The sequence below is a fragment of the Carcharhinus amblyrhynchos genome, unplaced genomic scaffold (assembly GCF_965287045.1).
Source record: "Carcharhinus amblyrhynchos unplaced genomic scaffold, sCarAmb.v2.hapA scaffold_611, whole genome shotgun sequence".
Lineage (NCBI taxonomy): Eukaryota > Metazoa > Chordata > Chondrichthyes > Carcharhiniformes > Carcharhinidae > Carcharhinus > Carcharhinus amblyrhynchos.
Window position 1 is genome coordinate 69871 of NW_027650351.1, and position 26430 is coordinate 96300.

At 45.0% G+C, this 26430-nt stretch overlaps 1 protein-coding gene across 1 annotated transcript; it reads right to left on the reverse strand.

Moving 5' to 3' along the window:
- Positions 1–282: 282 nt before the first annotated feature.
- scpep1 (serine carboxypeptidase 1) lies at positions 283–26430 on the reverse strand. The gene is made up of 8 exons (XM_080184211.1): positions 26331–26430; positions 26067–26104; positions 25862–25990; positions 25573–25666; positions 14405–14518; positions 13878–14015; positions 7913–8076; positions 283–444 (listed from the first exon to the last, which is right to left on the reverse strand). Exons 1-8 carry the CDS (start codon positions 26428–26430, stop codon positions 382–384), a joined length of 840 nt encoding a protein of 279 aa, XP_080040337.1. The 3' UTR covers positions 283–381.

Below are 26430 nucleotides of genomic sequence, written 5' to 3' on the forward strand. Positions count from 1 at the left end.
CACTGCACTGCAGCAACAGAAGCTGGTTTTAATACAGTGCAGTTCTTGATCATTCCGCAGTCTGAGTGGTCTATCCCTGAGTAACCCCAGCTCCAATCTGCATGTGGAGATGCCTGGGGTAGGCATAGTGAGAAGTCTCATAACACCAGGTTAAAGTCCAACAGGTTTACTTGGAGTCACGAGCTTTTGGAGCACTGCTCCATCATCAGGTGAGTCACTCAATCATTCATTCACTCATCTGATAAAGGAGTAGAGCTCTGAAAGCTCATGATTCAACATATACTTGTTGGACTCTAATCTGGTGCTGTGAGACTGCTTACTGAGCTCCAATCTTGAAGAGTGATTTCACAAACCAATTCCAACATGGACAGCATTCATACGTTACACCTGACTGGTCACCTTCTGTAACAGTTTCAGTGCCATCTCTCCCTGGTCAGATGGAATCTGGAAGCAAAGATACAACAATCATTCAACAGAATCCCTACAACCCAGATGGCCTTTTGGTTTTTTGAGTCTGCATAGACAACAATCCCATCCAGACCCTATCCCTGTAACCCCATATATTTAGCCTGTAAATCCTCCTGACAGGAAAGGGCAATTTAGCATGGCCAATCCTCCTAACCCGCATATCTTTGTGTGGAGAAATTGCAAACACCAACAATCAGCCAAGGCTGGAATCAAACACAGGTTCCTGGCGCGCCAACCAAAGAGTTAATCCTCAGCACAACTTTTATACCATGCAAATATATAGAGCCCCTAATAATAGCTACACTATAAGACAACATGTACAGAAGAAATAACAGGGGCTTGCAAAAATCATGGTTGATTTTCCCAACTGACACAGGCAATTCAGTACAATGTTTAAGAACAGTGTATTCTCAGGCCAATTAGGGAGTAGGCTATTGTGATGATACTGTGCCTTTAAGAAATGTATTTTAATCATGTTTCTTTGCAGGATGTTTTAGCAGTCCCTGACATCTTTATTGGAGCCATTTTGTCTGCAGCTGGTGCCCTCACTGAAGCAATGTAATTGATACAACATTTGTTTTAATCTGAACTAATGCAGTGTTCTGTTGTCTTAGCGTTCCCTGGGGATGCAGAGAACAGTTTGATTGTGATGATTGACAGGTCAAGTCATATGACTGGGGACAGCCAATGGTGGTACGGTGATTAGCTCTGCTGCTTCACAGCATCAGGGACCCAGGTTCGATTCCCAAATTGAGTCACTGTCTGTGTGGAGTTTACACATTCTCCCTGTGTCTGCGTGGGTTTCCTCTGGGTGCTCTGGTTTCTTCCACATTCTGAAAAACATGCTGATTAGGTGCATTGACCCAAACAGGTGCAGACTGGGGCGACTAAGGGAATTTCACAGTAGCTTCAATGTAATGTTAATGTAAGCCTTAATTGTGACTAAAAAAATTAAACTTAGGTTTAGGCTAATTTCACAAAACACCTTGGAGTTTCTGTCTGGGCCTTAACATGATTCCAAACCTGGTAATGTACACTGATGACCTTATAGAAATGACAGAAGCAGGAGGAGGCCATTTGGCCCCTTCAGCCTGCTCTGCCATTCATTATGATCATAGCTGATCGTCCAACTCAATCACCTAATCCGCTTTCTCCCCATAACCTTTGACCCTTTAATTGTAAAGGAACCTCCAAGCAACAGTGATCACAACTTCATAGAAGTTACTTTAGTTCCCTCATCCAAATCACTATAATGAATCCTTGCTGTACCCCACTAGTCACTGCCTGCCACTTGAAAACAGACCAATTTTATCCTACTTATTGTTTCCTGTCAGCTGTCCCATCCCCAATTCCATACACTTTAATTTTACACACTAATCTCTCATGTAGGACTTTGTCAGGAGCCTTCTAAAAGTCACCCTAAACCACATCCACTAGTTGACATCAGGCTTAGTGGTCTATAGTTCCCCGTTTTATCTCTACCTCTCTTTTTAATTCTACTAGTTATATCCTCGAAGAATTCCAGCAGATTTGTCAAGCTTGATTTCCCTTTCATAAATCCACGCTGACTCTGTCTGATCCTGCCACTGCTTTCTAAATGCTCCGCTATAAAGTCCTTGATAATAAATTCGAGAATTTTCCTCACTACCAACATCAGGCTTAGTGGTCTATAGTTCCCCGTTTTATTGCTACCTCCTTTTTTAAATAATGCAGTTACATTAGCTACCCTCCAATCTGTAGGAAATGTTCCACGGTCTGTAGAATCTTGGATGACGACCACCAATACATCCACTATTTCTTGGGCCATTTTTTTAAGTACTCTTGGGACGTAGATTATAAGGCCCTGGGGATCAGTTGGCAGTCTCGTTGAGAAAGAACCACTGGGGATGAGTGACCCAGTTAGGTGCTGTGGCTATGCTAAATTCTCCCTCAGTGTACCCGAACAGGTGCCAGAGCGTGGCAACGAGGGGATTTTCACAGTACTTCATTGCAGTGTTAATGTAAGCCTACTTGTGACTAATAAACAAACTTTACAGAACGTGATAGAATTCTTTGACAAGATGGATAGTGACGTAGTTGATTCTGAGACCAGCGTCCTGAATCACAGTAAAGGTAACTATGATGATATGAGGCATGAATTGACCATTATGGGACTGGGAAACATTACTGAACTGAAAGACAGTGGACAGGCAATGGTAGGCATTTAAAGAACGAAAAGGTGAACTTCAGAAGTTGTTTATTCCTGTTTGGCGCAAGAGTGGAAAGGGAATTGTGGCCAAACCATGGATTACATGGGAAAATAGAGATAGTATCAGATTCAAGGAAGAAACATACAAAATGGCAAGAAAAAGCAATAGGCCTGAGGATTGGGAGCAGTTTAAAATCCAGCAAAGACGGAATTGATTACAAGGAGGAATATAGAGTATGAAAGTAAGCTTGCAGAGAACGTAAAAGCTATAAAAATTTTTAGTCAGTTATGTAAAAAGAAAAAGATTGACAAAAACAAATGTCGGCCCCTTACAATCAGAAATGGGAGAATTTATAACGGGGAATAAAGAAACGGCTGAGGAATTAAATCTGTCCTTTGCTTCAGGCTTCACAAAGACATGAATTATGTACCAGGAGTGCTGAGAGAAAGATGTTTTAGTGAGGAGCTGAGGGAAATCAGCATTAGGAGAGAAATGGTTTTGGGGAAATTGATGGGATTGAAGGTGGATAAATCTCCAGGTCCGGATAATCTTCATCCCAGAGAACTGAAGGAAGTGACCCTGGAAATAGTAGATCCATTGGTGGTTATTTTCCAAAATCGTCTGGACTCTAGACTGGTTCCTATAGATTGAAGGTAGCCAATCAGAATCATAGAACCCTACAGTGCAGAAAGAGGCCCTTCGGCCCATCGAGTCTGCACCGAACACAATCCCACCCAGGCCCTATCCCCACATCCCTACATATTATACCCACTAATCCCTCTAACCTACACATCCCTAGACACTAAGGGGCAGTTTCTTAGCATGGCCAATCAACCTAACCCGCACATCTTTGGATGGTGGGAGGAAACTGGAGTGCCCGGAAGAAACCCATGCAGACACGAGGAGAATGTGCAAACTCCACACAAACAGCGACCCATGCCAGGGATCGAACCCAGGACCCTGGAGCTGTGAAGCAACAGTGCTAACCGCTGTGCTACTGTGCTCCCTGCCATCAAAGAAGGGAGGTAGAGAGAAGACAGGGAACTATAGAGCAGTGAGCCTAAAGTCAGGACTGGGGAAGTTGCTAGAGTCCATTATCAAGGATTTCATAACTCGGCATTTGGAAGGTGGTGGGATAATCAGCCACAGTCAGCACAGATTTACACAAGGGAAATCATGTTTGACAAATCTATTGGAATTCTTTGAGCATATAACTATTGGAGTTGATCTGATTTATTGTTGTCACATGAATTAGTATACAGTGAAAAGTATTGTTTCTTTTGCGCTACACAGAAAGTATACCATACATTGAGAAGGAAAAGAGAGGGTACAGAATGTGGTGTTACAGTCATAGCTGTAGTATAGAGAAAGATTAATTTATTACGAGGTAGGTCCATTCAAATGTCAGTACTGCAGAAGTCCATTATTAAGGATTTCATAACTCAGCATTTGGAAGGCACTGGTATAATCAAAGTCAACACGGATTTACAAAAGTGAAATTATGCTTGACAAATCTATTGGATTTCTTTGAAGATGTAATTAGTGGAGTTGACCAAAGAGAACTGATGGATGTGGTTTATTTAGACTTTCAGAAGGCTTCTGATAAGGTCTCAGATATGTAAAGTTAAAATGCATGGGGTTGTGAGCAGTGTCTCGAGATGGATAGAAAGCAAACAGTTAGTATTAATGGGTCTTTTTCTGACTGGGGTAATGTGTGAGCTAATGCAGTTTGGTAGGAAGAATAGAGATGTAGATTATTTTCTAAATGGGGAGAGAATTCAGAAATCAGAAGCACAAAGAGACTTGGGGGCCTAGTTTAGGATTCTCTTAAGGTTAACGTGCAGATTCAGTTGGTAGTTAGGAAAGCAAATGCAATGTTAGCATTCATTTCGAGAGGGCTAGAATACAAGAGCAAGGACGTACTGCTGATGCTTTATAAGACTCTGGTCAGACCACATTTGGAGTATTGTGAGCAATTTTCGGCCCCTATCTTAGAAAGGATGTGCTGGTCTTGGAGAGGGTCCAGATGAGGTTCACGAAAACAATCATGGGAATGAAAGGCTTGACGTATGAGGAGTATTTGAGGATCTGGGTCTGTACTCGATGGAGTTTAAGGAGGAGGGGGGAATCTCAATGAAACTTAGAATACTGAAAGGCCTGGAAAGAGTGGCACAGTAAGAAGTCTCACAACACCTGGTTAAAGTCCAACAGGTTTATTTGGTAACACGAGCTTTCGGAGTGCTGCTCCTTCATCAGGTGAGTCCACATCATGGACAAACTGGAAGTGGGGAAGATGTTTCCATTAACAGGAGAGACCAGGATTTGAAGGCACAGCCTCAGAGTAAAGGGACGACCCTTTAGAACCGAGATGAGGAGGAATTTTTCAGCCAGAAGTGAATCTGTGGAATTCATAGCCAAGGAAGGCTGGAGAGGCCAGGTCGTTCAGTGTATTTAAGATAGAGATAGTTAGGTTCTTGATTGGTAAGGAGATCAAAGGTTTGGGGGGAGGGAAAAGGCAGGAGAAAGGAATTGAAGAACTTATCAGCCATGATTGAATGGTGGAGCAGACCTGATGGACGAACGGCTTAATTCTGCTCCTATATCTTATGGTACCACAGACATCCCAACTGTTCATATTATATATTCAATGATTTGGAAGAGGGAACTGAATGTATTATCTCCAAATTTGCAGATGATACAAAGTTGGGTGGGAGGGCGAGCTGTGAGGATACAGAGATGCTTCAGTGTGATTTGGACAGGCTACAATATAATGTAGATAAATGAGAGGTTATCCACTTTGGTAGCAATAATTGGCAGATTATTATCTGAATGGGTGTAAATTGATATTGTGTACAGTTTTGATGTCCTTATCTGAGGAAGGATGTCCTTGCTATAGAGGGAGCACAGCGAAGGTTTACCAGGCTGATTCCTGGGATGGCAGGTCTGTCATATGAGGAGAGACTGAGTCGATCAGGATTATATTCACTGGAGTTTAGAAGAGTGAGAGGGAATCTCATAAAAATGTATAAAGTTCTCACAGATTAGACAGGATGCGGTGTATACGGATTTTAGCAAAGCGTTTGATAAGGTTCCCCATGGTAGGCTAATGCAGAAAATGCAGATGCATGAGATTGAGGGTGATTTAGCAGTTTGGATCAGGAATTGGCTAGCTGATAGAAGACAGAGGGTGGTGGTTGATAGGAAATATTCAACCTGGAGTTCAGTTACAAGTGGTGTACCTCAAGGATCTGTTTTGGGGCCACTGCTGTTTGTCATTTTTATAAATGACCTGGATGAGGGTGTAGAAGGATGGATTAGTAAATTTGCTGACGACACCAAAGTTGGAGGAGTTGTAGACAGTGAGGATGGATGTTACAGTTTGCAGAGGGACATAGATAAGCTGCAGAGCTGGGCTGAGAGGTGGCAGATGGAGTTTAATACGGAAAAGTGTGAGGTGATTCACTTTGGTAAGAGTAACAGGAGTAAGAATATAGGGCTAATGGAAGGACTCTTAGTAGTGTTGACGAGCAGAGGGATCTCAGGGTACATGTGCATAGCTCCCTGAAAGTTGGCACCCAGGTCGATAAGGTTGTTAAGAAGGCGTATGGTGTGTTAGCTTTTATTGGTAGAGGGATTGAATTTCGGAGCCACGAGGTCATGTTACAACTGTACAAAACTCTGGTGCAGCCGCACTTGGAGTATTGCGTACAGTTCTGGTCGCCGCATTATAGGAAAGGTGTGGAGGCATTGGAAAGGGTGCAGAGGAGGTTTACCAGGATGTTGCCTGGTATGGTGGGAAGGTCTTATGAGGAAAGGCTGAGGGATGTGAGGTTATTTTCATTAGCGAGAAGAAGGTTACGAGGTGACCTAATTGAGGCATACAAGATGATCAAAGGATTGGATAGGGTGGACAGTGAGAGCCTTTTACCTCGGATGGTGATGGCTAACACAAGGGGACATAGCTTTAAATTAAGGGGTGGTAGTTATAGGACGGATGTCAGAGGTAGGTTCTTTACTCAGAGGGTAGTAAGGGCGTGGAATGCCCTGCCTGCAGCAGTTGTGGACTTGCCAACTTTAAGGGCGTTCAAATGGTCAGTGGATAGGCATATGGATAACATTGGAATAGTTTAGGTTAGAGGGTCATTAGATTGGTTCCACTGGTCAGCGCAACATCGAGGGCCGAAGGGCCTGTACTGCGCTGGAATGTTCTATGTTCTAATTCAGAAAGAATGTTCCCAATCGTGGGAGAGTCCAGAACTAGGGGTCAGAGTTTGAGGATAAAGGGGTAATCCTTTTAGAACTGAGGTGAGGAGAAATTTCTTCACCCAGAGGGTGGTAAATGTGTGGAATTCACTCCCACAGAAAGTAGTTGAGGCCAAAACGTTGTCTAATTGGGGCTAAAGAGTTCAGGGGATATGGGGGATGTGTGGGGGGGAGTCAGGATATTGAATTCGATGATCAGTTATGAATAGCGTAGCAGGCTGGAATGGCCAAATGGCCTCCTCCTATTTCTAGTTTCTATGTTTCCATATGTTAATTAATATTTCAAAGTTGGAGAGTTTAAAAATTCAGTGCATTAAAGTATATTTTAAAATTCAGCACTGTAAAGGGGGCTTTTCCAGAATGTATGATACACAGGGTACTTGAGAGAAGGCAGGTTTGCACAGAAATTAGAATAGAGGCACAGGCCATTGACACAGTGTTAGCGTTTATCCTCTACCAGAGGATCCCATTCCCATGACCCCCTATGGCAGTCATGCCTTAGTTGGAACCTGAGTCACAAGGTTGTGGGTTCAAGTCCCAATCCAGGACTTGAGCACAAACATCTAGGCAGACGCCTCAATGCAGTACTGAGGAGTGCCACACTGCTGAAGGTGCTGCCTTTCAGATGGGAATTTAAAGCAAGATTCTCTCTGCCCCCGCAGATGGATGTAAAGGATCCCCAGGCAACATTCGGGGTGTTCTCTCCATTGTCATGACCAACATTACTAAAACAGATAAGCTGGTGAGCTGCACATTGCTGTTAGTGGGAGCTTGCTACGCACAAGCTGGTAAACAATGTTTCCTACATTACAATAGAGACAGCACTTTATATTTCATTACCTGTAAAACACTGGAACATCCTGTGGTCAGGAAATGTGCTATATAATGAAAATCCTCCTCCTTTCTGTTCCTGAATCCTTTACCTCCGAGCTACTGGATCTGGGATGCTTACCCTGCCTCTGAGACTATCAGGAAGTTGAGAAATGACTCACCATATGCCCAGCCTTCAGGATCCAATAGAATGCAAAGTTCTGGTAGTGTTTGTAGAAGGCAGCAGTGACTGTGGGTTTGGATGGGGTATACACCGGTGTCCATCGCAGACTGAAGAATGCAGACAGTCCTTGCCATTTCAGCTTCTTAACCCACATTTCTTGTCCTAGATTACGGAATGAGAGAAAACAGGTTATAAAAACTTTGATCAAATGATCTTTTTGCCTTTTCTCTTCCAGTGGAAACAGTCCCAGTTTCTCTCCATCATGATCTAAGTGCAGTTTCCATCCTGGTGAATTCACACTTTCCTTTCTACAATGGGTCCATGCAGCCACTAACCACTGTTAGTCTTGAACCTCACAATTCAATTGACCTTTCCAGGATTCATCTCCCTGCACATCTGCAGGTAATCCTGCATTTTGTCTCCCAAATTTCTCTCTCTCCATTACACACTCACTCCTCCCCATTTAGAACATAGAACATAGAACACTACAGCACAAACAGGCCCTTCGGCCCACGAGTTTCTGTAACCAGTTCCAGTTCTGCAACTGTGAAAACTCTGCACTGCTCCAATTCTAGCCTCTTACAAAAGAGCCTTAGAAAGAGGAGGAGGAGGAGACCATTCAGCCCAACGAGCCTGCTTTCCCATTCAATACCGTACAGTGCTGGCTTCCCAAACATTCACAAGGACCTGCAACAAACAATACTTTATTCCATGCTTGTGCTCCACCCACATTCAAAGGAACTGCCCCACTTCCCTCACATGAACCATTTTGTAGCCACGTCACCACTCGGTCTACATCATCCCGGTTTAAGTTGGGAAAACTGATGGTCCGTGATGTAATAGTGTGCAAAACATTAACTGTGTAACATATAACATACTGATTGGACAGGCTAATAATCCCCAACTATTTATATATGGTGTGAGACACATTAAAGATGCTGCAGCTGGTGCAGAGCCCATCACGTCTCCTTTACTCTTTTATCCTGTTGTGCAAAGATGAGATTTGAAGGTCAGTTGCAGACCAAGTGATGATGTGACCTTGGAACCCAGTGTTCAGTTTGATCATACGCCCTGATCATAAGGTTATGCCAAGTGGTCGTGCAGTTTTCTCAGGCTGGTGTCCTTGGTGCGGATGATCTGGAGTGTTCCCGTGTACTCAGCGGGTGCAGGACTCACTGCAGAGGCCCCTGGAGGAAGTTGTATGCCCACTGGTGTAGGTGGCCTGTGTTATAGTCCAGCTGACTGGAGTGAATCTGTTGGTACCAGTTCCAATACCTGTAGGAGATGACAGTGATTGTGTACAGTGGGCACTGTGAGGCTACCATGTAACTGTTCAGCTGTAGGGCATGGCTGTGTACCACCATTAACTTGTCATGGTTGCATACAGTCTGGACTCTGACCATTTGATCAGTGTTAGAGAGCCAGGTCTACAGGCATTTTGAGGTAGGGAATCCTCGATGGCTTGGAATTTTGAGGCCCTGGTCAAGGAGGAGGCACATGACATGCATAAGCAGCTGGGAACAAATGGATTCCTTGAAGAGTATCGAGGATGTCAGAGTAGAGTTAAGAGAAAAATCAGGAAGGCAAAAAGGGGACATGAGATTGTTTCAGCAGATAAGGCAAAGGAGAATCCAAAGAGCTTCCACAAATACATAAAGAGCAAAACAGTAACAAGGGAGAGTAGAACCTCTGAAGGATCAACAAGTCATCTATGTGTGGTCCACGACAGGTGAGATCCTAAATGAATATTTCTTATCAGTATTTACTGTTGAGAAAAGCATGGATGTTAGGGAACTTGGGGAAATAAATGTCTTGAGGAGTGTACATATAACAGAGGGGGGGGTGCTGGAAGTCTTAAAGCACATCAAGGTAGATAAATCCCTGGGACCTGATGAAGTGTATCCCAGGAATTTGTGGGAGGCTAGGGAGGAAATTGCGGGTCCCCTAGCCGAGATATTTGAACCATCGATAGTCACGGGTGAGGTGCCTGAAGAATGGAGGGCAGGAAATGTTGTGCCTTTGTTTAAAAAGGGCTGCCGGGAAAAGCCTGGGAACTACAGGCCAGTGAGCCTCACATCTGAAGTAGGTAAGCTGTTAGAAGCTATTCTGAGAGACAGGGTCTACAGGCATTTAGAGATACAAGGAGAACTGATTAGGGACAGTCAGCCTGGCTTTGTGAATGGAAAATCATGTCTCATGAATCTGACTGAGTTTTTTGAAGGGGTGACCGAGAAGGTAGATGAGGACAGTACAGGTGATGTTGTTTACATGGACTTTAGCAAGGCCTTTGACAAGGTACCGCACGATAGGTCGTTGCATAAGGTTAAATCTCACGGGATCCAGGGTGAGGTATCTAAATGGATATTAAATTGGCTTCTTGACAGAAGACCGAGGGTGGTTGTAGAGGGTTGTTTTTCAAACTGGAGGCCTGTGACCAGCGGTGTGCCTCAGGGATCAGTGCTGGGTCCACTGTTATTTGTCATTTGCGTTAACAATTTGAATGAGGATTTAAGAGGCACGATTAGTAAGTTTGCAGATGACACCACAATTGGTGGCATAGTGCATAATGAAGAACGTTATCTCGGATTGCAAAGGGATCTTGATCAATTGGGCCAGTGAGCTGATGAATGGAAGATGGAGTTTAATTTAGACAAATGTGAGGTGATGCATTCTGGTTGATCAAACCAGGGCAGGACTTACTCAGTTAATGGTGGGGCAGTAGGGTGACTTATACAACAAAGAGATCTCGGGGACAGGTTCATAGCTTCTTGAAAGTGGAGTCACAGGTGGACAGAGTGGTGAAGTAGGCATTCGGCATGTTTGGTTTCATTGGTCAGAACATTGAATACAGGAGTTGGGACGTCTTGTTGAAGTTGGTCAAGACATTGGTAAGGCCACACTTGGAATACTGCGTACAGTTCCGGTCGCCCCATTTTAGAGAGGATATTATTAAACTAGAAAGAGTGCAGAAAAGATTTACTAGGATGCTACCGGGATTTGATGGATTGAGTTATGAGGAGAGGCTGGATAGACTGGGACTTTTTTCTCTGGAGCATAAGAGGCTGAGGGATGATCTTATAGAGGTCTATAAAATAATGAGGGGCACAGATCAGCTAAATAGTCAATAATTTTCCCAATGGTAGGGGAGCCTAAAACTAGAGGGCATAGGTTTAAAGTGAGAGGCGACAGATACAAAAAGGTCCAGAAGGACAATTCTTTCACACAGAGGGTGGTGAGTGTCTGGAACAAGCTGCCAGAGGTGGGTACAATTTTATCTTTTAAAAAGCATTTAGATAGTTACATGGGGATGATGGGTATAGAGGGATATGGGCCAAATGCGGACAATTGGGATTAGCACGGGGGTTAAAAAAGGGCAGCAGGGATAAGTTGGGCTGAAGGGCCTGTTTCTATTCTGAAAACCTCTATGACTACCTTTGGACTGGGAGCCAGGGAAAGTGAGCTGATCTGAAGATACCCAAGATGGTGCACATTGTTGTGTTGAGCTGGGTAGGATATAAGACTGGTATGGGATGGGTTGTACTGTGCTGTGTGTACAGCACTCTACAGCCAGACAATGGCAAGAGCTGAGATCCTTAAAGTTTCAGCATCTGCACCACATGACAAGCTGCAGGTTTGCTGAAGAGGTGGTTTGAAATTTTGATCTTTGCTCCTGTTGTGCTCAGACATTTTCAGTCAGTCAGCATTCAATCAAGGGTAACAGCAAGATGAACTGTGTTGTTTGAACATAAGAACATAAGAAATAGGAGGAGTAGGCCATCTAGCCCTTCGAGCCTGCCCCGCCATTCAATAAGATCATGGCTGATCTGTCGTGGCTCAGTTCCACATTCCCGCCCTCTCCCCATAACCCTTAATCCCCTCTCTTATCAAAAACCCATCAACCCGCGTCTTAAATATATTTAGCGAGGCAGCCTCCACCACTTCAACGGGCAGAGAATTCCAGAGATTCACCACCCTTTGAGTGAAGAAGTTCCTCTTCAACTCCGTTCTAAACCGCCCCCCCCTTTATCCTGAGGCTGTGCCCCCTAGTCCTACTGTCCTTTCTGAGCGGGAAGAGTCTCTCCACCTCTACCCTATCCATCCCATTCATCATCTTATACGTCTCAATGAGATCTCCCCTCATTCTTCTAAACTCTAACGAGTACAAGCCTAGTTTATTCAGCCTCTCCTCATAGTTCAACCCCCTCAACTCCGGTATCAGCCTAGTAAACCTCCTCTGCACTCCCTCCAAGGCCAAAATATCCTTGTGTAAGTGCGGCAACCAAAACTGCACACAGTACTCCAGCTGCGGCCTCACCAATGCCCTATTCAGCTGCAGCAAGACCTCCCTACTTTTATATTCAATCCCCCTCACTATGAAGGCCAGCATCCCATTCGCCTTCCTGACCACCTGCTGCACCTGCAGGCTGGGTTTTTGCAACTCATGCACAAGGACCCCGAGGTCCCTCTGCACCGTCGCCTGCTGCAGTTTTTTGCCACGTAAGTAATAATCCTTCCTACCAAAGTGGACAACTTCACTCTTGCCAACATTAAGTTCCATTTGCCAGTTCCTGGCCCATTCGCCCAGCCTATCTAGATTCAGTCTCTTGCCATTCGCAGAGAAGGTGAGTTCATTCTTGGCTCTGGTATTGTGGAGGTGGATTATACTGCAGTCTGTTGCTGCTGGACTAAAGGTGACATGTCTTGTGGTAATCAGCCAGCTTTACAATGTCATTGCTGATATCATCTGCTGGACACTAAACATAGATGAACTTACTAATCAGATCACTGGAGATAGATGATTGTGTGATGGACATGTACGGTTGGTGTAAGGTGTATTTTGTGTGTGTTGGGGAGTAGGGGGATAATGTTTGGAATTTCGGATTTGTCCTTTGGGTGGCCAGTATGTCTGAAAGGCATTTTGCTGAAGGGGCAGGTTGGTGACGGATTTTCACCTGGGAGTTTGTTGCTTGAATGGAGCTGTTGGATTTTTTTCATGCGGAAGAGTTCCTGGGAATTCTGATTGAGGTTGATTGGTGGGACCATGTCATGGAGTGGATCTATGGCAGAGGTAGAGGAGCTTTTTCAGTTTTAGGGGTGCAGACTAGTTGGGAGCCTGGGAGGTCTGCATGGTGCTCTCAAACTCTTTTTACTCTGAAAGCTGTAAGACTTAAAACAATTTATATCAGGTGTATTTATGGGTGCCAACTGTATTTAAAGTCTGCAAGAGGAATATAGCTTATTTGGAACTGAAACAGTGATAAGCTAGAAAGTAGCTTCTTTTCAATTTTAAATATTGTTTTAACTGTTAACAGTTAAGCTGCTTCTAGTTATATTAAAGTCATGTTATTAAATAAACTTTATTATAAAAATCCCTAATTTGTCAGTGGAATCATTCCTGGAAGGAAATATCCTTCCTTCACATAGATCCCAAAATAGAAACATTAACTGTTTCCTTCAGGTATTTGCCTGACCACCCATCTGTGCTCTGAACTGTCTACCTCGAGAGTAAAGGTTCGATAGCTTTAGTGACGTTTGCAGGGAGGAAGAGACCAGAATGCCACAATGTGTCTCATGCTGCATTTAAAGGCCCTTTACTGAACTTTCTCCCAGAACATGTTCTTTACCATGAACCATTAACCGCAAAGCTCACATGTGCAACTTAACACATCACCTTCCACCTCGGAACAGGAAGTATTCAGTGACCTAGAGCTCTCACGTTTATAGAAACTGCAAGTCTGCTCTCAGACTGGATGATGAAACTGGTAGAGCAATAAAAACCACTTTTAAATAAGTGTGTAGCAGAAAACACAAAAGCCACACAAAGTGTCACGAGAGTCAAAGCCATACGATGTGAAGATCCATCTGAGATCCCGCAGTCATCACAGCAGCACTGTACTGAGGCAGCCTGCTGACCTGTGGATGGTACCAAGCACAATGTGTCCAACATTATTGGAAACTCTTACCCAAGGTGTCCACAATCAGGTCCAGCTGTCCATTATAAACTGTTACGTTCACACCAGCAATCAGCAGCTTGTCAATAATGTCAACCACTGGTTTCATGAAGTCACCCTCCATATTGGAGAACACAGCAGCAGACTGACCTGGGTGGTTTCAGATTAAAAACAGATCAAACATAGCTCGTTCCAACTGTACAGAATCAAGTTCAGCAGCATTAATAGACCACAGAAAAGCTATAAGACACTCAACTGAACCTAAAGAGGCATGGCGGTATAGTAAGGGACAAATTAGCGAACACAGAGCTTGGGGGGGGGATGGATGGAAATGAGGCAGAACATAGATATGGACAAGGGATAGGAGGCCTCTGGGAAGGGACGGTCAAGTGCAGGCAACTGGAGGAGGGGGGAAGGTAGAAACAGGAGAAAGGACAATGGTTTGGAAGGGTTGGAGAACAGGACATCAGGGCAGGGACGCCTTAGTTATTAATGAGTTCTCATACTCAAATCCTCTCCGGGTACCCCTCGGACATTACCTCCCCATTTGACAAAGTCGGGGATGATTTTCAGCTTCTTTCTGATGGGTCCATTCATCAGGCGCTCCAGGCTGGTACGCTGCAATGGGGCAACATGACGCTGATAAAGACTGACTGGAAGACAGAAAAACAGTGTGAGTAACTGAGGGCTCAACAGTATCCAAAATGCAGTAACTAGGAAAGAGAGACAGAGAGACAAAGAGTACTCGGAATAGAGTAACTGCAAGGGATAGAGAGGGCAGGGGATTCGGAATGGAGTAACTGCAACAAACAGAAAGGGAGGCTGCTCAGAATGGAGTAATTGTGAGGACGAGAGAATCAGAATACTCAGAGGACAGTGTTACAATCCCAATTGGGGTTATAACTGGCTGAAGAGATCCCAGAATCGAACCTGGGCTCAAAAGATAGTAACTTTCATTTTTTAAAAATCAAACGTTGTGGAAGAATCACAAAACTGTTAAATAGTTTTAACAACACTGTGGCACAGTGGTTAGCACTGCTGCCTCCCAGAGCCAGGGATCCAGGTTCAATTCAGGCCTCAGGTCACTGACTGTACGGAGCTTACACGTTCTCCCTGGGTTTGCGTGGGTTTCCTTGGGGTGCTCCGGTTTCCTCCCACAATCCAAAGATGTGAGCGGATTAGCAGGGTAAATATGTTGGGTTACGGGGGGTGGGATTATCGGTGCAGGCTTGATGGGCTGAATGGCCTCCTTCTGCACTGTAGGGATTCTATGATTCTATGAACAAAAAATAAAACAATTAAACATGGAAAAAAGTGGATAATATATTACTCCGTTATTCCCCCTTTGGCTTAAGAGTTTTACATTTTATACGGAATGCTTGATATGGTTGACAAAGTACATTTGAATCTATAATGGACTCATTAGCACAATGTTAGTGCTTGCAATTTGCATTCCAAAATCCACTTCACATTTTCAAATATTTCAGTTTCCACTGAGTATTTTATCAACTTCACTTCCAATTTCCACCCCTCTATCACCTTCACATGCTCCATCTCTGACACTTCCCTTCCCATCCTTGGCCTCTCTGTCTCCATTTCTGGTGATAGACTGTTCACCAGTTTCCATTACAAACCCATCAAATCCCGCAATTACCTCGATTACAGCTCTTCACACCCCACTTTCTGTAAGGATTCCATCCCATTCCCTCAGTTCCTTCACCTCTGCCGCATCTGTTCTGATGAAGTCACTCTCTCGGATAGCACGGCTGAAATGTCTGCCTTCTTCCTCAATTGTGCTTTTCCACCCAGTGTAGATAACAGGGCTCACAACCACATCCAACCCATCCCCAGGGCCACTACTCTCACCCCCTCCGCTCCCTCTCTCCATCGGGATAGGGGCCCCTTGTCCCTCACCTTTCATTCCACCAGTCTCCACATTCAGAGGATCAGCCTCCTCCATTTCCTCCAACTCCAGATGCTACTACCCAACACCCCCGCTACTCCCTGCCAGCATTCCCCAGGGACCGTTCTCTCCAGGATATTCTAGTCCGCACCTCCATCACACCCAACACCTCAGCACCACCCCCGCCCATGGCATCTTCCCATGCAATCGCAAAAGGTGCAACACCTGCCCCTTCACCTCCTCCCTGATCACCATCCTAAAACCCCTTGCAGGTGAAGCAGTGCTTCACACGTGCCTCCTTCAATCTGGTTTATTGCATTCGCTGTTGCCAGTGCAGTCTATTCTAAATCAGAGACCAAACGCAGACTGGGTGATCGCTTTGCTGAACACCTTCGGTCTGTCCGCAAGCAGGACCCAGACCTTGCTGCCGCTGCCACTTCAACACCACCCTGCTCTCCTGTCCACCTGTCCATCCTGAGCCTTTTGCAATGTTCCAGCAAATCCCAATGCAAACTGGAGGAACAGCACCTCACCTTCCGGACTGAACACTGAGTCCTACAACTTCAGAGCCTGAACTCTCCCCTCCACCTTCACCCAACTTCCATTTACTTTATTTCATTTCTTCTTTTCATCTCATTCATCCACTTTTACCACTTTATATTCTTATTTCTGTTTTTCCACTTATGAAATCTTGCTGTCCACCCAGTCTCCGCTACAACAACGGATGAATGAACACCGCCCGACAATCACCAGGCAAGACTGTTCCCTCCTGTTGGCGAACACTTCAGTGGTCACGGGCATTCGGCCTCTGATCTTCGGGTAAGCATTCTCCAAGGCGGCCTTCACGACACACGACAGCGCAGAGTCGCTGAACAGAGACTGATTGCCAAGTTCCGCACACATGAGGACGGTCTCAACAGGGATCTTGGGTTCATGTCGCACTATCTGTAACCCCCATGACTTGCCTGGGCTTGTAAAATCTCACTTACTATCCTGTCTGGAGACAATACACATCTCTTTAACCTGTGCTTAATGCTGTCTCCGCTCACATTGTCTGTACCTTTAAGACTTGATCAGTATTCTGTAAACTGAGTGTGTGTCTTTACATCCCCTGTTTGTGATCAGAACTCTCCACTCACCTGATGAAGGGGCAGAGGCCCAAATTTTGCTACCAAATAAACCTGTTGGACTCTAACCTGGTGTTGTGAGACTTCTTACTGTGTTTACCCCAGTCCAACGCCAGCATCTCCACATCTATTCTCTCTCCACCAGCACTGTCAGACCTGCTGAGATTTCCAGAATTTTCTGTTTTTGTTTCAGATTCCAGCATCTGCATTATTTTGCCTTTATACCACTGAAGGTCTGCTCCCCACTTTAAATCTTGTTAAATGCAATTGTCTGTCTTGTTTTTTAGGAGGCCTCAATCTTTGCAATTCCTTTCCTTTCCAGTTAGTCCTGGCTGAGTTGAGAGAGTCGTTCACTGCTCTGTGACCCATCTCCAACTGCCTCTAGCTTCCAGCATCTTTAACAGGCCTCCAGTTGCTAAGCAACTATATTTATTCTTTATTCCCTAGCGCTCTCTATCACAACAGAATCCCAGTTGGAATTGAAATCAAACTGCTACACATACAAATATCTTTGTCCAGCCTGAAATGTAATTATTGGTTTCTTTCAGGTACAAGAACATTAAAGTAAACTCTTCAAAAACTAAGGCCCAGAATCTATCACCTTGCTCGCCATGGAATCGGAGCGGACAAGGGTCTGACAACGGAAATCGCTGCTGACTTCAGGCGGGAATTTCAGATCTCGCCCGAGTGAGGCTGTAAAATCTCACCCACAATCCTATTTCTAATGTTTGCCAATACAAGTCTAAATCCCTTAAAACTGTGCTCTCCAACTGGTCAGTCCAGATCAACAGCCTGCCACACTGTGCCAAAAATGCACGAGACTCAAGATTTTTGTAACAACCCCAGCTCATTACCTGCTGAACCACACCAAAAATCCACATAACATGGGCAACAAGATTCTTGCCAGCACCAAAAATTAAAATAAGCTGGGTGACGAGCAAGGAGCCAGGGATCTCCAAGGGGGCAAAAACCTGCCACTCCCACCAGGAATTTGAAAGTGAAATTCTCATTATGAATGTCAAGGATAAGACCATTTGTCAGAGTGTACCCCTGAATAAAAGAGGTCAATTGGAATGGCATCACAAAACAATGCATGCAAAATTTCAAGAAAATGTCCCTTTAAACAGGATGATTTGGATGGAGAACATTGAGGAGTTAAAGGGAATTTTGAAAGCTCAATAGTCTCTCTGTAAGACTAACAAAGAATCATCTTTATGCATTAATTATTAGAAACCATTCATCGATGGTGAAATTATCAAGGAGGCTGTGATGGCTCCTTTCAGCAACTTGCTCAAAGACTTTAAAAGGTGAAATTATGGCAGCCATCAAGAGCATGTCCTTTAGGGGAGGAAATCTGCTGTCCTTATCCAGTCTGGCCTACATGTAAATCTCTTAAAACTCGTCAAACCACCTGGCATCAACCTGGACACCAGAAACAACAACTGCAAACCCAACCCTGTTGCCCTTACGATGTTCTCCCCACTAACATCTGGAAATTTGTGCCAAAATTGGGAAAGCTTTCTCAGACTAGTCAAAATAAAATCAAATTACTGTGAATGCTGGAATCTGAAACAAAAAGAGAAAATGCTGGAAAATCTCAGCAGGTCTGGCAGCATCTGTAAAGAGAGAAAAGAGCTGATGTTTGGAGTCCAGATGACCCTTTGTCAAAGCCCAAAAGGATCCTGCAAAGTCGATGTATATCCTCTGCCAAAGCTGTTTTGGCCAATCCCATTGGTGAAGTATTCTGTATTCCAGCCCATGACTGGCATCGCTCCACTTTTTCTTCCATTTGTGGGAGTCAAGTCCCAGCCACCAAAAATGGCCGTGTGTGAGCTCTTTCATCCATCCTGCCCCTGGGTGACCTTTGTGCTGTTAATCGAGGATTAACAGCTTCGTAAGCATGGCAGGATCGATCACCCGATGCCCCGTAGCAATACTCCATTCTGGACAGTTAATTCACGTTCCCTCATTGTCTAAAGTCTGAATTCAAGATTCTTTTGTTTCTCCAATGATGTTCTTCTCAAAACCATGTCCATGACCCTACCCATTACCAGGTCATTCCTCATGTGTCTTTGCACCTGAAATGTTATTGGGATATTCTCCGCCTGGATGAAGTATAATATGTTGGTGTAGTTGTTTTGTAATTTGATTTTGTCCTGAAGTGGCAATCTCATTAAGGCATTTGTGCTGTCACGCTGCTCTGATCGCCAGTATTTGATTTCACAATTATGCACTGATGGTATCAATGCCCATCTTCGTAGACAGTGTGAGGCTAACGATGGAATTCCCTGCTCTGGATCAAAACTGATTGTCATCCACAGGCCTGTGATTGGTCAAAGTAAATCATCTGCCCTACAGAAATTGATGAAATTGTTTAATGCCAAAGTGTTAAACAAGAGATTGAGGAACAGAAATGTAGGCAGATTTTGGCAAAGTGTAAAAGTAACAGGGTTGTTGTGGTGGGAGATTTTAACTTCCTCTATATTGACTGGGAGTCACTTAGTGCTCGGGGCGTGGATGGGACAGAGTTTGTAAGGAGCATCCAGGAGGGCTTCCTGAAACAGTATGTAGATAGTCCAACTAGGGAAGGGGGCTATACTGGACCTGGTATTGGGGAATGAGCCTGGCCAGGTGGTCGATGTTTCGGCAGGGGAGCAGTTTGGGAACAGTGACCATAATTCAGTAAGTTTTAAGGTACTGATGGATAAAGATAAGTGTAGTCCTCATGTTAAGGTGCTAAACTGGGGGAAGGCTAATTACAACAATATTAGGCAGGAACTGAAGAATGTAGATTGGGGGCAGATGTTTGAGGGCAAATCAACATCTGGCCTGTGGGAGGCTTTCAAGTGTAAGTTGACAGGGATTCAGGACCAGCACATTCCTGTAAGGATGAAGGGTAAGTGTGGCAAGTTTTGGGAACCTTGGATAACGAGAGATATTGTGAACCAGTCAAAGAGAAGGAAGCATTTGTCAAAGCTAGGAGGCTGGGAACACACGAAGCAAGTGTGGAATACAAGGAAAGTAGAAAGAAGTGTAAGCAAGGAGTAAGAAGGGCTATGATGGGTCATGAAGAAGCATTGGCCAGCAGGATTAAGGAAAATCCCAAGGCTTTCTATACATATGTAAAGAGCAAGAGGGTAGCCAGGGAGAGGGTTGGCCCACTCAAGGACAAGGGAGGGAATCCATTTGTGGAGTCAGAGGAAATGGGCGAGGTATTAAATGAGTACTTTGTGTCAGTATTCACCAAAGAGAAGGATTTGGTGGATGATGAGTCTGGGAAAGGATGTGTACAATCCACATCTACAAGGTACACGTCAGGAGAATGATGGAACACTCTCCACTTACTTGGATGAGTGCAACTCCAACAACACTCCAGAAGCTTGACACCATCCAGGACAGGGCAGTCCCACTTGATTATTATCCCTTCCACAAACATTCAATCCCTCGACCAAAAAGTTAATATTCTAAATTGGGGCAAGGCCAATTTTGATGGTCCCAGGCAGGAACTTTCAAAAGTTAATTGGGGGAGTCTGTGGGAAGGCAAAGGGACGTCTGGTAAATGGCAAGGTTTCAAAAGTGTATTAACCAGGGTTCAGGGTAAACACATTCCTCTTAAATTGAAGGGCAAGGCTGGCAGAAGTCAGGAACCCTGGATGACTTTGGATATTGAGGCCCTGGTCAAGAAGAAGGAAGAGGCACATGTCATGCATAGTCAGCTGGAATCAAGTGAATCTTTTGAAGAGTATAGGGGGTCTAGGAGTAGAATTAACATAGAACACTACAGCACAAACAGGCCCTTCGGCCCATAAGTTGCGCCGATCACATCTATACCTACCAGGCCATAGAACTATCTGTAACTCCCAATCCCATTAAATCCCATATACTCATCCAGAAGTCTTTTAAAAGACCCCAGCGAGTTCGCCTCCACCACCACCGACGGCAGCCGATTCCACTCACTCACCACCCTCTGAGTGAAAAACTTACCCCTAACATCACTTCTGTACTTGCCTCCCCGCACCTTAAACCTGTGTCCTCTCGTAGCGACCATTTCAGCCCTGGGAAATAGCCTCTGAGAATCCACCCTATCTATTCCTCTCAACATTTTATAAACCTCTATCAGGTCGCCTCTCAACCTTCATCTCTCCAGGGAGAAGAGTCCCAGCTCCCTCAACCTAAGGCATGCCTCCCAATCCAGGCAACATCCTTGTAAATCTCCTCTGTACCCTTTCAATAGCTTCTACGTCCTTCCTATAGTGAGGTGACCAGAACTGCGCACAGTACTCCAAGTGGGGCCTGACAAGGGTCTTATAAAGTTGCAGCATTACCTCCCGACTCCTAAACTCAATTCCTCGATTAATGAAGGCCAGTACACCATACGCCTTCTTGACCACATCCTCCACCTGCGAGGCCGATTTAAGAGTCCTGTGGACCCAGATCCCAAGATCCCTCTGCTCTTCAACACAGCTAAGACTCCTACCCTTGATATTGTATTCCTTCATCCCATTGGTCCTGCCAAAATGGACCACTACACATTTATCCGTGTTGAAGTCCATCTGCCACTTCTCCGCCCAGTCTTGCATCCTATCTATGTCACGCTGCAACTTCTGACATCCCTCCAGACCATCCACAACACCACCAACGTTCGTGTCATCAGCGAACTTACTTACCCATCCCTCCACTTCCTCATCCAGGTCATTTATGAAAATGACAAACAGCAAGGGTCCTAGAACAGATCCCTGGGGCACTCCACTGGTGACTGACCTCCATTCAGAAAAAGACCCATCCACAACCACCCTCTGCCTTCTGCAGGCAAGCCAGTTCTGGATCCACAAGGCCAAAGGCCCTCGGATCCCATGCCCTCTCACTTTCTCAAGAAGTCTTGCATGGGGGACCTTATCAAGTGCCTTGCTGAAGTCCATGTAAACCACATCCACCGCTCTTCCTTCGTCAATGTGCTCAGTCACATTCTCAAAGAACTCAACTAGGCTCATAAGGCACGACCTGCCCTTGACAAAACCATGTTGACTATTTCTGATCATTCTAAACTTCTCTAAATGCTCATAAATCTTGTCCCTCAGAAGCCTCTCCATCAACTCACCAACCACTGAGGTCAGACTCACCGGTCGGTAATTTCCCGGGCTATCCCTGTTCCCTTTCTTGAAAATAGGAACCACATCCGCAATCCTCCAATCTTCCGGAACCTCTCCCGTCTCCATCGACAACGCAAAGATCATCGCCAGGGGCTCTGCAATCACTTCCCTCACCTCCCACAGTAACCTGGGGTACATCCCATCTGGTCCCGGCGACTTGTCTATCTTGATAGAGTTTAAAAGTTCTAACACATTCTCTTTCTTAACGTCCACACACTCAATCTTTTCAGTCTGCCGCAAACCTGTAGTACAACCACCCAGATCACTTTCCACCGTGAATACCGAGGCAAAGTACTCATTAAACATCTCTGCCATTTCTTCCGGTTCCACACAGACCTTACCCCCTTCACCTTTTATAGGTCCTATCCCTTCTCTTCTCATCCTTTTACTTTTCACATATTTGTAGAAGGCCTTGGGATTCTCCTTAATCTTACCCGCCAAGGCCTTCTCATGACCCCTTCTGGCTCTCCTAATTTCCTTTTTAAGCTCCTTTCTACAATCCTTATACTCCTCTAGATCCTTAACATTTCCTAGCTCTCTGAACCTTTTGTACACCTTCCTTTTCTTCCTGACTAGGTTCACCACAACCTTCGTGCACCACGGTTCCTGGGCCCTTCCAAAACCTCCTTGTCTCATCGGAACGTTATCGTGCAGAGCTCCAGTCAAACATTCCTTGAAAATCTGCCACCTTCCTTCTGTACTTTTCCCCAAGAATACCTCCTTCCAGTTTACTCGTCCAATTATCTGCCTGATGTCTTCATATTTCCCCTTACTCCAGACAAACACCTTCCTAGCCTGCCTGATCCTATCTCTTTCCAATGCTATCGTGAAGGAGATAGAATTATGATCTCCATCCCCGAGATGCTCTCCCACCGAGAGATCCGACACCTGTCCTGGTTCATTAGCCAGCGCCAGGTCATGTACAGCCCCTCCTCTCGTAGGCTTATCCACGTACTGTGTCAGGAAACCCTCCAGAACACACCTAACAAACTCCTCCCCATCCAAACCCCTTACCCTAGGGATGTTCCAGTCGATGGTTAAGAGAGAAATCGGGAGGGCAAAAAGAGGACACGAGATTGTTTTGGCAGATAAGACAAAGGAGAATCCAAAAAGCTTCTACAAATACATAAAGGGCAAAAGAGTAACGAGGGAGAGAGTAGGGCCTCTTAAGGATCAACAAGATCATCTGTGTGCAGATCCACAAGAGATGGGAGAGATCCTAAATGAATATTTCTCATCAGTATTTACTGTTGAGAAAAGCATGGATGTTAGGGAACTTGGGGAAATAAATAGTGATGTCTTGAGGAGTGTACATATTACAGAGTAGTTGCTTCTGGAAGCCTTAAAGCGCATCAAGGTAGATAAATCCCCAGGACCTGATGAAGTTTATCCCAGGACATTGTGGGAGGCTAGGGAGGAAATTGCGGGTCCCCTAGCCGAGATATTTGAATCATCGATGGTCACAGGTGAGGAGCCTGAAGATTGGACGGCGGCAAATGTTGTGCCTTTGTTTAAAAAGGGCTGCCGGGAAAAGCCTGGGAACTACAGGCCAGTGAGCCTCACATCTGTGGTGGGTAAATTGTTGGAAGGTATTTTGAGAGACAGGGTCTACAGACATTTAGAGATGCAAGGAATGACTAGGGACAGTCAGCATGGCTTTGTGAGTGGAAAATCATGTCTCACAAATTTAATTGAGTTTTTTGAAAGGGTAACCAAGAAGGTAGATGAGGGCAGTGCAGTTGATGTTGTCTACATGGACTTTAGCAAGGCCTTTGACAAGGTACTGCATGGTAGGTTGTTGCATAAAGCTAAATATCACAGGATCCAGGGTGAGGGATCTAAATGGAGACAAAATTGGCTTCTTGACAGAAGACCGAGGGTGGTTGTAGAGGGTTGTTTTTCAAACTGGAGGCCTGTGACTAGTGGTGTGCCTCAGGGATCAGTGCTGGGCCCACTGTTATTTGTCATTTATATTAATGATTTGGATGAGAATATAGGGGGCATGGTTAGTCAGTTTGCAGATGACACCAAGATTAGTGGCACAGTGGACAGTGAAGAAAGTTATCTCCAATTGCAACGGGATCCTGATCAATTGGGCCAGTGGGCTGACGAATGGCAGATGGAATTTAATTTAGATAAATGTGAGGTGATGCATTTTGGTAGATTGAACCAGGGCAGGATTTACTCAGTTAATGGTAGGGTGTTGGGGAGAGTTACAGAACAAAGAGATCTCGGGGTACAGGTTCATAGCTTCTTGAAAGTGGAGTCACAGGTGGACAGAGTGGTGAAGAAAGCATTCAGCATGCTTGGTTTCATCAGTCATTGAAAACATTGAATACAGGAGTTGGGACGTCTTGTTGAAGTTGTACAAGACATTGGTAAGGCCACACTTGGAATACTGTGTACAGTTCTGGTCACCATATTATAGAAAGGATATTATTAAACTAGAAAGAGTGCAGAAAAGATTTACTCGGATGCTACCGGGATTTGATGGTTTGAGTTATAAGGAGAGGCTGGATAGACTGGGACTTTTTTCTCTGGAGTGTAGGAGGCTGAGGGGTGATCTTATAGAGGTCTGTAAAATAATGAGGGGCACAGATCAGCTAGATAGTCAATATCTTTTCCCAAAGGTCGGGGAGTCTAAAACTAGAGGGTATAGGTTTAAGATGAGAGGGGAGAGATACAAAAGCATCCAGAGGAGCAATTTTTTCACAAGTGTGGTGAGTATCTGGAACAAGCTGCCAGAGGTAGTAGTAGAGGCAGATACAATTTTATTTTTTAAAAAGCACTTCGATAGTTACATGGGTATGATGGGTCTAGAGGGATATGGGCCAAATGTGGGCAATTGTGATTAGCTTAGGGTTTTCAGAAAGAAAGGCAGCATGGACAAGTTGGGCCAAAGGGCCTGTTTCCCTGCTGTAAACCTCTATGATTCTACTGTCGACAAACAGTGCCAGCCGAGCATACCACCTACAAGATGCACTGTAGGAATTCAGCAAGGTTTCTTAGGCAGCACCTTCCAAATTCACTACTATCTAGAAAGATAAGGGCAGCAGACACATGGGAACTCCATCACCTGGAGGTTCCCCTCCAAGTCACTGCATCCTGCTTTGGAAATACATCACCGTTCCTTCACTGTCTCTGGGTCAAAATCCTGGAACTCCCTCCCTAACAGCACTGTGGGTTTACCTACCTTGGGACTGCTGTGGTTCAAGAAGTTGAATACTCACCATCACCTTCTCAAGCACCACTTGGGACGGGTAATAAATGCTTGTCTCGCTAGCGATGCCCACATCCCATAAATTACTTTCTTAAAGTTCACCCAAGATTGTGTTCTAGTCCTGGAGTGGGGTTTGACCCCACATTACCCGGCACAGAAAGCTTTCTGCTAACATTGAGCCATTGCTGACACTCATTTTTCCTCGCATTCAAACCCAACTCCCCCTCCCATCAGGCAGTTCCTCAATTCCTGTTCCCAAAGACTTTGGATTCATTCCACACAAAACACCATCCTACAAGACACTCACCTAGCTGGTCATTTCTCATTGCAGGAGTGAGTTGTGGGGACACTGAGTCTGCCTGTTCGGTCATTATGTTGTAAAAGTTCACTCCGTTTGTATTCTGTAACAGAACCAGCAAGATGTTACACAGTCCAATTACCCCCGCTGTCCCCCTATTTCAGCTATACATTCCAATCAACCCCCTCCCCTCTCCCCAGTCCCAGCTATCCACTCCAGTTTCCCAGGTCTGTGTTAGCAATGCTGTTCACCTCGGAGTCCCTGTTACATACACCGAATCTGACATTCCAATACTCACTTTCTTAACAACTTGCTCGGTTTCAGCCCACAGCTCAGTTGCCTGTTGGTAATGGCCAGTCTCAATTGCTGCCTGCACTTTTTTAGCGTAAGAATTAACCTCAGCCAATCCCTGGCCATCCAGCAGTGACTGGAAAACAACACACACACTTAGTTTAAATACGACACACAATGAAAACTACCCTGGGGCAAAGGTATGTACTTACCACACTGTACAGGTATGGGCCCCAGGTCAAGACAGAATCTGTACAAAAAGAGATGGTCACATCAGTTGTTTTTCAGGTGACGAATACCCCTTCCCACTCACCCCCACTCCCCGACCCATACACCCCCCTCTCACATCACTACATACAGCTTCACCATCCATGCCACCGGCACGCCAACCCTCAGCCACACCACCTTGCACACAACACACCATTCCTCAATAGTGCAGCACCTCTCATTGAACTGAAGGGTACATTAAATCTTACCCAGAGGTGAGATCCAGGAATCACCTAAAGCCACACCAGCAAAATGACACTTTATTTCCTTGAGCTGGACCGCCTGGGAATGAGACAAAGGATCATACAT

Bases quoted from the DNA above. Each gene is read 5' to 3' on its own strand.
- scpep1 (XM_080184211.1), bottom strand. From the start codon at position 26,430: ATGTATGATCCTTTGTCTCATTCCCAGGCGGTCCAGCTCAAGGAAATA. The intron at 8,077-13,877 runs GTAAGAGTTTCC...TCCGTAATCTAG, and splicing joins CCTGATTGTGGACACCTTGG to GACAAGAAATGTGGGTTAAG. The intron at 445-7,912 runs GTGAGTCATTTC...CTTTGCTTCCAG, and splicing joins TCCTGAAGGCTGGGCATATG to ATTCCATCTGACCAGGGAGA.